The sequence below is a fragment of the Opisthorchis viverrini genome (genome assembly GCF_000715545.1).
Source record: "Opisthorchis viverrini unplaced genomic scaffold opera_v5_366, whole genome shotgun sequence".
NCBI classification, from domain to species: Eukaryota; Metazoa; Platyhelminthes; class Trematoda; order Opisthorchiida; family Opisthorchiidae; genus Opisthorchis; species Opisthorchis viverrini.
The window spans coordinates 300,371-311,936 of record NW_008752019.1 but is presented as its reverse complement, the minus strand read 5'-3'; the positions used below and the strand labels follow the sequence as shown (position 1 = coordinate 311,936).

The 11,566-nt window shown below is 43.1% G+C and overlaps 1 protein-coding gene across 1 annotated transcript; it reads left to right on the top strand.

Annotated features, from left to right (window-relative positions):
- Positions 1-42: 42 nt before the first annotated feature.
- Positions 43-11,191, top strand: T265_10377 (hypothetical protein; the record flags this gene model as incomplete). Its single annotated transcript, XM_009176733.1, has 5 exons — positions 43-128; positions 458-644; positions 6,332-6,465; positions 8,838-9,037; positions 10,845-11,191. The coding sequence occupies 5 exons, from the start codon at positions 43-45 to the stop codon at positions 11,189-11,191; spliced, it is 954 nt and encodes a 317-aa protein (XP_009174997.1).
- Between the last annotated feature and the right edge of the window lie 375 nt (positions 11,192-11,566).

The window sequence follows — 11,566 nt, the reverse complement described above, 5'->3', positions numbered from 1 at the left end:
GTAATGTGAGCTGGTGGCATAGTGGTAACATGTTCGCCTCGCATGTCAGGTGTCCGGAGTTCAAACCCCGGCACGGCCATTGGATATGGACTGCTGATGAGCTCTAACAAGAGCGAAACTCGAGTCCAGTGCTTCCCCCCTTTGGTGTGGATCACATGAATAATTGTGCCAGGACAGAAGGACGATTGTTAAAAAGCTTGTGATTGTATAAGCTTGCACTTCATACCTAAATTCACCAACATTTCCACAAGGGCGGTGACAATATTTCACGGTCGTGTGTGTTCATAGAGGAAGCTGACACATTTCGTGCCTGGCACCCATGCTTACTCGGTGCTATTAGGAAACGTGTCCCCTCTACACCAATTCTGATTAGTATATCATTAGTTTGTCAGATTTTGCACAGTTCCATGAACGATCCCCGAATGTTTACTTCTTATACCCTTTCTTCGTTCCTCAGGCCTGTCGAATATAACGACAGAACACTGGCTCGTGCTCTTGCGTATCAGAAGTCGTTGAAGGCAAACATGGGAGGGACTTTGGTGCTTCCTGCACTAAAAGCGGCCTATGATGCCCCACTGACTGGCAAAGATTGGTACCGTCAAATCTTGTTCGTCACTGATGGCTATGTGACCAATGCAAACGAGGTAAATGTGAGCCTGTAGTTTACTGGAAATCCTTGTAGGTGAGCGGGGCCACCCACGTGCTACGCTGCTATACTGAGTTGTGAAGGCAACACGAGGTAGGGAAACTAGTGGAGGTGGGAAAACCGATCTTAGTTACAGGGGAAACCGTTGCAATTCCAAACGAGACCCATTAGTTCTGTGTGCCTCGGGATACTATATCGCCGAGGCAAAGTATTCTATTATGCTAATCCTCGGTACACTATACCTTGGAGTTTATATTTCAAGCCACTGGTTCTCATATCACTGTGCCTCTGGACGTTTCCTATCCGAGATACTTTCGTCTGCGAATTTTACGATTAACGATTCCATAGGTTATGTGGACTTCTATTTCCTAGTAACTCAGCCAATAAGATACTTCAAAAGTTGATTTAATGCATTTTTATCCAATCGCCGTGTTCCTCGTACTGTAGAAGGAATGCAAATTCCCGCGGGAGTTCTATTGGTCACTCAAAACAGTCTTGATCGTCATGCAAATGTGCAAAATCCAGTGCTGGACAAGTCAGCGCCATCAGGTCGGCGTCCATTTCATATATGGTGTGCAAGTTTGCTTCCCTCGGTGTTCCATAGATGCATTGTGTGAAATAGAGATAACAGTCGGTTATGCTGCAGCAATCTGTAAGTGGATCAGGGACGAATAATTCCTCAAGACGAGTGAAAGTCAATTGTGGGATGCCGTCACCCGAGGAATCAGTTAACAAGTTATCATGCGATGTGTTTTCCGTGATCGAAGGATGAGTGGAGCCATATCTTAAGTACGAGTTAATCGGAATGTCGATCAGTCTCTCGGGGCCGAACAGTCAAGTGTTTAAGCTGGTAATCATGGTGTTGCGGGCTCGAAAGGCAAAGGCTAATGGCTCTCATTTGGGATGAAAGAGATGTACAACGATTCTCGAATTTTTAGCATAGATTACCCTCATGGACGGGATAAGATAGATAATCGTTCAGCTGTAGTACCCTTTCGGCGCCTAGTTGCAGTCCATTCGAAGGAAGCACTGGGTCTGGGATACTGCCAGGTTGCCCAAGCGTAGGCAGGAGAAGTCGAGGTACAAAGTCGGGTTTGAGCCACAAACCTCCCAGTCATTAAATTTGCGCTCCAACCACTGCTCTATCTCGCCTCATGGACATGCTGAAATCTATCTCAAAAATTATTCAGCTGATTCGCCAGATTACAGTCCGAATACCAGAAAACAAAGTTCATTGAGGACCCTAACTACAAGTAGGGTTGCTTACCCTTAATTTAGTACTCGCTTCGTTCTACTCTCCACTTGAACCAGGCTAACAGGTCGGACACCTGCGTAATCCTGTTGGGAGTGGCACTAGTGCCTACAAAAACAGTCATGTACGCGTATGCCCATCATCTGTTGCATGAATTCACTCGTGGTCTCGATTTTAGCTGCCTAAAAGTTTAGCCAATCTATATGCTCCACACGAAGAAATTTGATCGCTTATTTCAGTGGAATCCAGGAGGCGCAACCGCAGACTGAGGACTACATGTGCCAATACCATTGAAATTCGTCAATTGCCTTAGACCTTAGCTGCCTAAAGGTTTAGCCAGTCTATATGCTCCACACGAAGAAATTTGATAGCTTATTTCAGTGGAATTCAGGAGGCGCAACCGCAGACTGAGGACTATATGTGCCAGTACCATTGAAATTCGTCAATTGCCTTAGACTTCGCCATCAAGTTTCACAAGGAGAGGTTGTGGCGGTAGGTGAGACAACGGGAGAATGCTTTTTAGCCGGATAGCATTGGTGGAATTTAAGTTTTTTCTTTAGCTCTCTTACTCCATCGAGCACCGTCCGTTCGTCCAGTAGGTTGAACCGGACATGACCGTATAGGGTGTGGTTGTTTTATCATTGATGTTTTTTCTATAGATGGGTTGCCAAATATTGCTAGAAGTTACATTCACATCAATTCACGTTCAAAATACTGTCCTTGCGCATTTATTCTGACGCCGGCCAAACTAAGCACAAGACTTGCGCATGAACATGGCGCCCAGCATTCGCAAAATGGAATTGAATTTTCTAAAGTTAAGACGCGTTCCTGACGGACTAAAAGTGACAGGTAATTGAGTTCAGAGTACGAGTCCAAACTTTTGAGCCCCATCTAGGCATCCCGGGGTCTCAGAGATTTCAGGAAAGCATTTCACCAGACTTTTCCGTCAGGGGTATGAGTGCTTTAGTGGACAATGAAATTCGGTGAGCTGCGAAAATATGAACGTAGATTAGGTTGATTTTTGATGTGAGCACATACCCAACAAAATGCAACATTTGCGCAAAAATTTTTCTTCCACTTGCGAAGGTTTTGCAACAAAGAACATTGTGCGGCCACTGGGCCCCCATGAACACGTTTACCTATTCAGTCCTGATGATCCATATGCGTCACGTACTTGCTGGTGGAGTAATGGTAACACGCAAGTCAGACGTCTGGAGTTCAAATCCCGGCACAGCATTATGGTGGTCACTAACGAGTGTGGAATCAGCAGAGTGACTGCATGGAAACGGAAAGAATGGTTTTTAAATGAATGATGTGAATGTGAATCCTACAAATCCCTCAACCATTCACAACATTCCCAGGAAATCTGTGCCTGATCATTCTCTCACCGTTTGGTTCGGAATGGCGCATTTGTAGAGTGATCACTATGGGACAGAGAAATCGGTTCTTAGTTGGAAAAGATTCGAAAGCGAGACGGTGCCAGGCAATGAATTTACAAATTGTTTGCCAGTCCATCTTAAGCTGACTGCTAGTTTCAGATCAAATCCTTGGAACCGTGTGTGACCATCCTGAACAATGTTTCAGTGATGCACTTTGGCTATCACTAACCTAAGTGTATAACTGCTCATCGGGATCACTCAACCGATTCCTATTGTAAATGTGTCGGTATCTGAAACCTTTTCAGATGCCTTCGTTGACTAAACTTGTTGAAATAAACCGCCAGAAATTGATGACTAAATAAACCCATACTCGTAAGCAAATAATAAAACAAGATATCCCATGCGACGTAGGTTAAACGGCTTTATTTGATTTGTTTGGCTGACGGCGGATAAGATGGCTCATGGACTGATACTTCTGAATGGAACTTTGTTTTATTTCAACCGAGTATAACCATGCCAAGTGAAGTCACAACTTGCCAAGCACTCTTATTTGAATAGGAATTTGGTTTTGACAGGAGACCTGACTGAATCCGACCGAGTCCCATTTATTTTAGTCTTCTTCAGCTCAGTTTCTGGTTGGCCGAAAGCGCTTTTCTTGCCACCATGCTCAATGACTTGAGGTAAAATATCCGTATGCTACTTTTATCGATATATGCGTGCACACATGCTCTTCTCGCACACTCTCAAGACGGACTCGTGCCTTGTGCAATTTCGTCCACCTGTAGTTCATACCCTAAACGAAGATGCTCTCCAAATGTCACTGCTGTCGGCTGAAGAAATGAGATGGCAAGATGAATAGCAATTTCACTGTATATCAAGTGAAAGAACGCTGAACCCCGCAGCTGACTTCATTGGAAGCTTGCTGACACTGAGGTGAAAGGTACATGTTAGCAGCTTGTTGGCGTCGCCAGCGTTCGGTAGTTTTGGATGAACTATTAGCACCCAGGTTAACTGTGACTGGTTTGCAGGCAAATCCTCCCATAAATAACCATGCAGTGTTTGACAGCACTGTAACTCATTGGATCACGATAACGCCTTCATGGAGGCGCATAGAATTCACTTCCAGTTATATCTTTATTGCATGCTTGCATTGTTTGGTATCCTGTTTTGCAGGCAATACTGAGTTGTAGGCATTGTACATCATGAGGATCTCCGTATTCTCATGATCTCGCAAACAGGTTTGTAATCAACACGTAAAACATATTTCCCAACACATCTGCCTTCACTCTACTCAACGAATTCAGTAAACTGATTTTACTACTGAAAACAGACAACGGACATTCTAACCACCTACTTGAATTAGCTTGCTGAATATGCTATTTCCGGATATTTACACGGGTTCTTCTACAACCTTTCTAACCAAAGCTTGATGCGGATCTGGCTCGCGTTGGCAGGATAGATATGATATGAAAAATCTCCGATATCTATCTACGATATCCATCTAAGGGGATTGAAGACATAGTGCCTGAACAAAATTCCGGGGGAGTGAGCATTGTTTTCACACTGTGGAAGCAAAATCGCTAGAAAATACTCAACCGTAACTCTGGGCGATATATTTTGGGCGCTCTTCGGTGAAAGATTTAGAAAACTAATATTTCACATGCTCTGGAAAATGTGAACCGCTCTGTTTATCCTAATGAGATGGATGACACATATACAGAAAGACGTCGCAGCCCAGTAATATATACAATACATAAAACATTCAATCCAGTAATACATAATCGCTAAGTCAAACTCTTAGAAGCGAAAGCCTGTCTAAATGTTTGCAGGTAGTTGATGTGGCGTAACTCTATGCAAACTCTGTAAGATCTCTGTAATAAATACTGGTGACAGACAGTTTCGCAAAATATTTGGAGTTTACATATTGCAAATGTATCATCCCTTATTTAATGGCAGAGTACATGCATTTATCAACCGAACCAACAGGATATGCAACCGTCTTAATCACTGGGAAGATCTGCGTCAGATATAACTAAGCAATGGATAGTTAATCAACTGAAAGATGAATGAACAGCTGTTCGGTGCACCCATTTGAAAACACATTGAATTGCGTCATCGGTTTGCACCTTTTGAGACTATCCTTACGAAATTGCAAATCTGACTTGCTGTTTACTCTACGTCAGATGAGTTAGATAAAGTATTTAGTGTACAGTTATCATGTGTTAAGCAAACGGGATAGTATACCGGTTCTTCGTCCGATTTTCACAATTCGTTATGTTTTTTTCACGGTTTGGGTTCAGTGACCACCTTTGATCGCCACGTTCGGCAGCTGAGTGGCTCTCAACCAGATAAGCAGCTTTATATCACTTGTCTTCCACCATATATATCAGATCAAAATAATGCCATCGTTTTATTATGTACTACTAATTCTACCATGTGACGAGCATTTTTGTGATTGCATTTTGCAACATAGCTTTGGTCCCACTCATACTACTTGTGACTACTGAAAAGATCATTATGTCGGGGATCCCCAAAAGTCGTACTATTTTGTTGTCCCACGGGGGACGACATATGACAACATCAAGGTAGGAAGAACAGGAGTCGGGTTTGTCTTCTGGTAGAGCTCATCAGCAGTTTCAACTCTTGACCGTGGTGGTGTCCAGGCCTCGAAAATCTGGCGTGCGGGACAAGCGTATTACCACTACTCCGCCGGTGCATCCTGGGTGCGCCTGAATTATCAAGTCTGAAGAAACGGACGATTTAACCTGACGAATGCTTTTGCAGCAGTCGGATATCAGCCTTTACGATAGCATAATCGGGATGTTTGGCTTCTATTGAGCAGGTGTGAAACAGACATCTCCAGCTCTGTCGCTACAGTGTACATTGCAGTCTAATTTTGCATGGCTTCCTCCCAAGTACGTCGACGTTATGGGGGGAAATAGTGTATAGACATCGTAAGGAGATTTCAATGCCAATATTCCTGTAGTTGGACTGCTCAGTATTTATCCGCATACAAACAATATCTTCACTAATTGTCTGACTATTTACACACAGGTTATCGGACTAGCTGCGTCAAACGTTCACAAGGCCAAACTATTTCCGATTGGAATCAGGCTTGATTCAGGCAAACATCTGTTGATGTCTCTGGCCCGTGCTGGCCAAGGAACGGCCGCATTTGTCCAGGATGAGTGAGTGTGAACTGTCCCAACTTTTATTCGTTGCTTTCAATAAATGCTTCGGCATTTCTCTGCGTAAGAACACTTTGCGTGCGATAATCAGACTCATATAAGTTGTGTTCAGTGGTAGACAATGAGAAATAGGACACCCTGGAGCCCTCGGTTTGTGTTTCCTGACCACTTTAAAAGCTTGGTTTAGTTAAACTGCACTTGAATGGATATGCATCTCAAAGATAAAAATCGGCGTCAAAATAATATGGTATGACATGTTTGCTTCACTAGTTACCGAAATTCTGAGAAGCTGACCGATGAAGAACTTAGAAACTTATTCGTCGAGCTCAATGCCAACCGAACATGAGAAAACATACCACAAATTATAAGCGGTCCATTTAAATTAAAGAACAAAACCTATACAAAAAGGAAGATAGCCAAACTACTGATCAAGCAATAGGAAGGAAGATCACAACGCAATAATGCCCAGAACTTAGTTAATCCGAAAAAAGAATGAGAGGTCTGAAATGACTGTATCCAGTGGACCTAAGAAATGCGAGAAGGATAGATCACAAGGCCACACAGATCACCAGACGTCTGATCAAACTACGACTAGCACTACGTTTAGTCAGCCAATCACGTTAGAGGTGTAAGATGACCTCTAGACTCTATTTAAAAGAGGGCAAGGAGAGAGTAAATATGTTTGAATGGTGACGGAAGGTTTGAAGGCCAAGCTCCGTGATCAACTCAGCAGTCGTCTGACCCACATCCATTAGCTAACCATCTATTTTCGTAAGTAAAATAAGTGAAAAAGGACCGAGGCAAGATCACTTGAATGGTGACGGAAAGTTTGAAGGCCAAGCTCCGTGACCCACATCCATTAGCTAACCATCTGTTTTCGTAAGTAGAATAAGTGAAAAAGGACCGAGGCAAGATCACCTGACAAAACCTCATGAGAAATATCGTAGACGCGTTTTTGTCCGTACAACCCGCACATGCATGTTTTTACCAATAATGGTACCGGTGATGATGATGGTGTTGAAGATGATGCTGATTGTGATAGTGATGATGATGCTGTTGATCCACTCATACTACTGTTAGAGGTAACGCAGCTTCTAGGACACATAAAACGTCCTGAAGTTTCTAGTACCTTCTTAGCTCATAGCAGATGTTCTATCTTTCGCAGCTTCATTTTGCCCTTCATGCATGCGAACGAGTAATACCACCGCTGTCAGCGCTCCTTAAAATGCATTTCCTTCTTCGTCTGTTTCCCAGGTGGAGACAGTGCTGTCTGTATGTCCCTGACTGACAAAGTTCTCGCTCATAGAGTTTGCACACGGGGATTTCCAATAATTTCCGGCGTTCCTCACACCTAATTTATTACTGTGATCAAATAACGAGAACGGATTTGGTAATAATCCAGTAATTGTAGAAAAGAGTTATAAGACTCTCTACACACGCTTGCACACGTACAAGTTTGCGAATTCAAGGAGCTTGCAGCACTGACAAATTTCTACGGCATCTGGCATACTTCAAGCGTGTTTAAAAGTGCAACCAGTTCCAAAAGACCAAACGCAGTCTTTAACTCAAGGACTACCAAGATCGTGAGCTACCTTTATGTGTCATCAGTCTAACATCTAACGCGTTGTGCAACTGTTTGTAGTGCAGCATTTTTCTGGTTGACCTCCAAATGTCATTTTAGGAAGACAGAGGATAAGCAGCACAAAGCGTCTTTTTACAGGCTCAAGGTTTTATCCCTGTGTCTATCGCATTTACCACCAGTTTTTCTCAATATAGCTGACTCTGTTATCGATTTTCCACATTATGTTCGGAGTGCCTGTTCTTCCAAAACAAACAAAAACACTTATCCATCCTCAAACAGAGTGGATACGACGCTGTGGATGTAGAATCTCTCTGCTAAGCTTTATTGTCCCGTAACCCACTAAAACTAATCCACTGAAGCGGCGTGACTGTTGAACAGACATATGGAACCACGGGAAGGTTTCCTAGCTATAGTAGAGTTTGGCAATCTTGATTGACTCTCTCTTATTATACACCAACATCTTCAAAATACTTATGCAACTGACAGTTTAAAACATCTATGTAACTATTTTGATGACCTTATACAGATGGCAAGTTGGTGATATTGGGGGCTTGTAACGTGTAACTGCAAGACGAATTCAACCTAAACGACTTCGTGAAATTTCGCTATGCATGAAGACTGTCTCTGCATATCGTAGCATTACGTAATGCACTTCTAATAGCACTGCTGTTGATGAAATGGTTCGTCTTTTTCAAATCTGAAATGTGTTAGAAACTTCATTTACTATGAGGACTGATATAGTCCCTGTACAGTTATTTCAGAATCATCCAATCTCTTCCACTTCTCACAGTTCTAAACTCCGTGGTGTACTCATGAAAATTCTTGGAGCTGCTCTTCAACCCCGCGCAGGTGATATCAAAGTTCAGTGGGAGCTGAGAAGCAAGAACAACGGAAGCGCTGTAACCCCTCTGCAAGTGCTTACGATTCCTGAGTGCATCCCAGCAGTATTCCACGGAAAGTTCATCACCGTATACGGACTTATTCCGGCCGGTACGTAATAAATTCCAATAGACCTGGATTGTACCACTTCCAAACATTTTGATACTTATGGCTAACTATCAAGTGCCGTGATTTCTCAAAACTGATGAAAGAATAGCTCAAACAATTCAGCTGCACTGGTCTGATGGGACTAGCCGAATGGCGTAAGCTTGTGTGCCTTCTTCCGGGGATATGTGCAACTTTTGACAAGAACCAACTTAGCCTCGTTAATCACAGTGCATTTTTGGGCTGCAAGGTTCGGTCTCAGACAGTGGGAAACGAAAACAGGGTATATTCCATTGTTTACCCTCATTTTGATGGAAACCTTTTAGACAAGACAGCAATTTTGAGACTTACAGGAGTTAGAAAACGAAAATTCAATGTCATTCGTGTCGTCATTGTTAACCCCTCTGAAGGCCGCTGCATGCGCAAAACCGAATTCTGCGGGTACATATGGTAGCATGCCATTTGGTGCACAGAACAAGTCGGAAAGTGAGGGATGCAAACAAACTACGTTTGTCGTCATGTGATAGCATATAACTTAAATGTATACTCAAGGTGATGCAGCACGGTGTGGAGGGGTGTATGTCCTGGGAAGCACGTTGTTCGAACCTATGTTCGTTGGAAGAAGACACAGACCAGATACTATACTACCAAAGCAACAATGCAACAAATTACATTAAGGGATAACTCGAAGCTGTGTTCAGGGTAGCGAAAACCCACTGTGGTACAGTGAAAATGAGCAAGAGAAAAAACGCACTTGTATAGACTTTTTCCCAACGATGGCTACTCACGAAATTCCGTCAGAAGCAGCTTAAATAATAACCCCCCAGAAAACAGCAGCAACAGCGACGATGACGCGGTCGAGAAAACAAACATCAGAAAGATATCTGAACTCACAAAAAAAGTCCACAAACCAACTTTCACGTAGGGAATGACTGATTTCAGGATCGAAGGACAGCTACTTTGAGAGTGCAGGACACAATGTGGTGTACTGAATTAACTGCATAGACCGCGATGAAAACGACGAAGTTCGACTCAGTCTACACGTCACTGCGAGCAAGCATAACCACCATTTAATCGGATAACTCAAAGGGGACCAATGGACCAGCCGGTAAACACGGCAACCAGGAAACCGATAGCACAAATATCATCGTGTACGAACCGCTGGGTTCAAGGTAAAAGATTATCCGAACGTCTATGAATCAGAGACGATCATTCAGATGACTCGATATCTTCCCGACCAATGAGATGTACATGAAAATGGACAAATTATTGCACAAGGCCCTCACGCAGCGTAAAGCATTGCTGCAACTCACCGATGATACCATCTCGGTGGCTTAGGTTGGCTTATGTTATTAAATAGTATGACAACTGTATGTCCGTGAAATTAGAAGACCAAGTAGTCATTTGTTATGACGTAACAATGGTCTCTTCGGTTTAGCTCTTGCTAGTTGTGTAATGCAGGTCGTCCGCCGCTTCGTATGTGATCCGATCTCATCTTTTTCATCTCTTGAACCAAGGTACCATTCCGGAAGACCGCGAATTCTTTATTCTCTCCTGATTATGAGGTTTGTTATGCTTTATTGCTTTAAAACTGTGCATGGTCGGTATGATGGGTATAACTAGTTTGATCGAGAAAACAGTGAATTCTGTTCAGTGCTCCGTGTTGTAAACAAGTGAGCATTTCTGTTAGATTCATAGGTGAACTGCGGACGGTTTTGTGAGAGGTATGCATGAATTAATAAGCGCTACCTATTTCTTAACCACATTGACCATTTTGGTTTCATCCGTTCCTTCTTACCTTTATCTTTCATAGGAAGTTCCGTGGGGCTGTCCGGAACAGTAAGTCTTCAATGCAATGTTCTTGGAGAAAAACAACTGTTTAAAGTGGAACTGTCTAAAGTCGCAAAGGAAGCAGAATTCTCCTCTGAGGAAGTCCCTTTGCATCGTTTGGCTGGAAAATGTCAACTGAATGAACTCGGTGACCGATACAAGGCTGAAAGAATGAGCAATAAATCTCCCGAAGATCCGGAGATAGTAAAACTTCGCGGGGCAATTGAGAAAATCTCATGTGCAATCAATATTTTGTCTCCGGTCACAGCAATGGTTGGCGTGGATCCTGTCAAACGGGGTAAATCGAGCTCATGCACTTTCAGTTCATAGTGTAAACGCCTTGCCATCACTGTCAAAATCTCTTTCCATGAGCCAATGAATTGTACACGATGTTCTGGGCATGAGCACATGCCTTGGTTTACGGTTGATACTTGATTGTCCGCCTCAGTTAATGAAACCGTGGCAGCTAGAACGGAATTCTATTTGGTTCCTTACTTACAGCCTAAAGAGTGAGCTGAACTGCTGGTTAGTGAAAGCCTCACCAAACTGTAAAAAACACTAGCTTTGAGAAGGGATATTTTCTAATGGCGTGGCATTCGTCCTATTTAGTTTAAACCCACTAAGGCCAAGCAGCTTTAATTGCTTTTCGTTCTTTCATCCCGATTTCGACAATTCTTCCGTTTGCACATTGTTCAGATGCAAGAT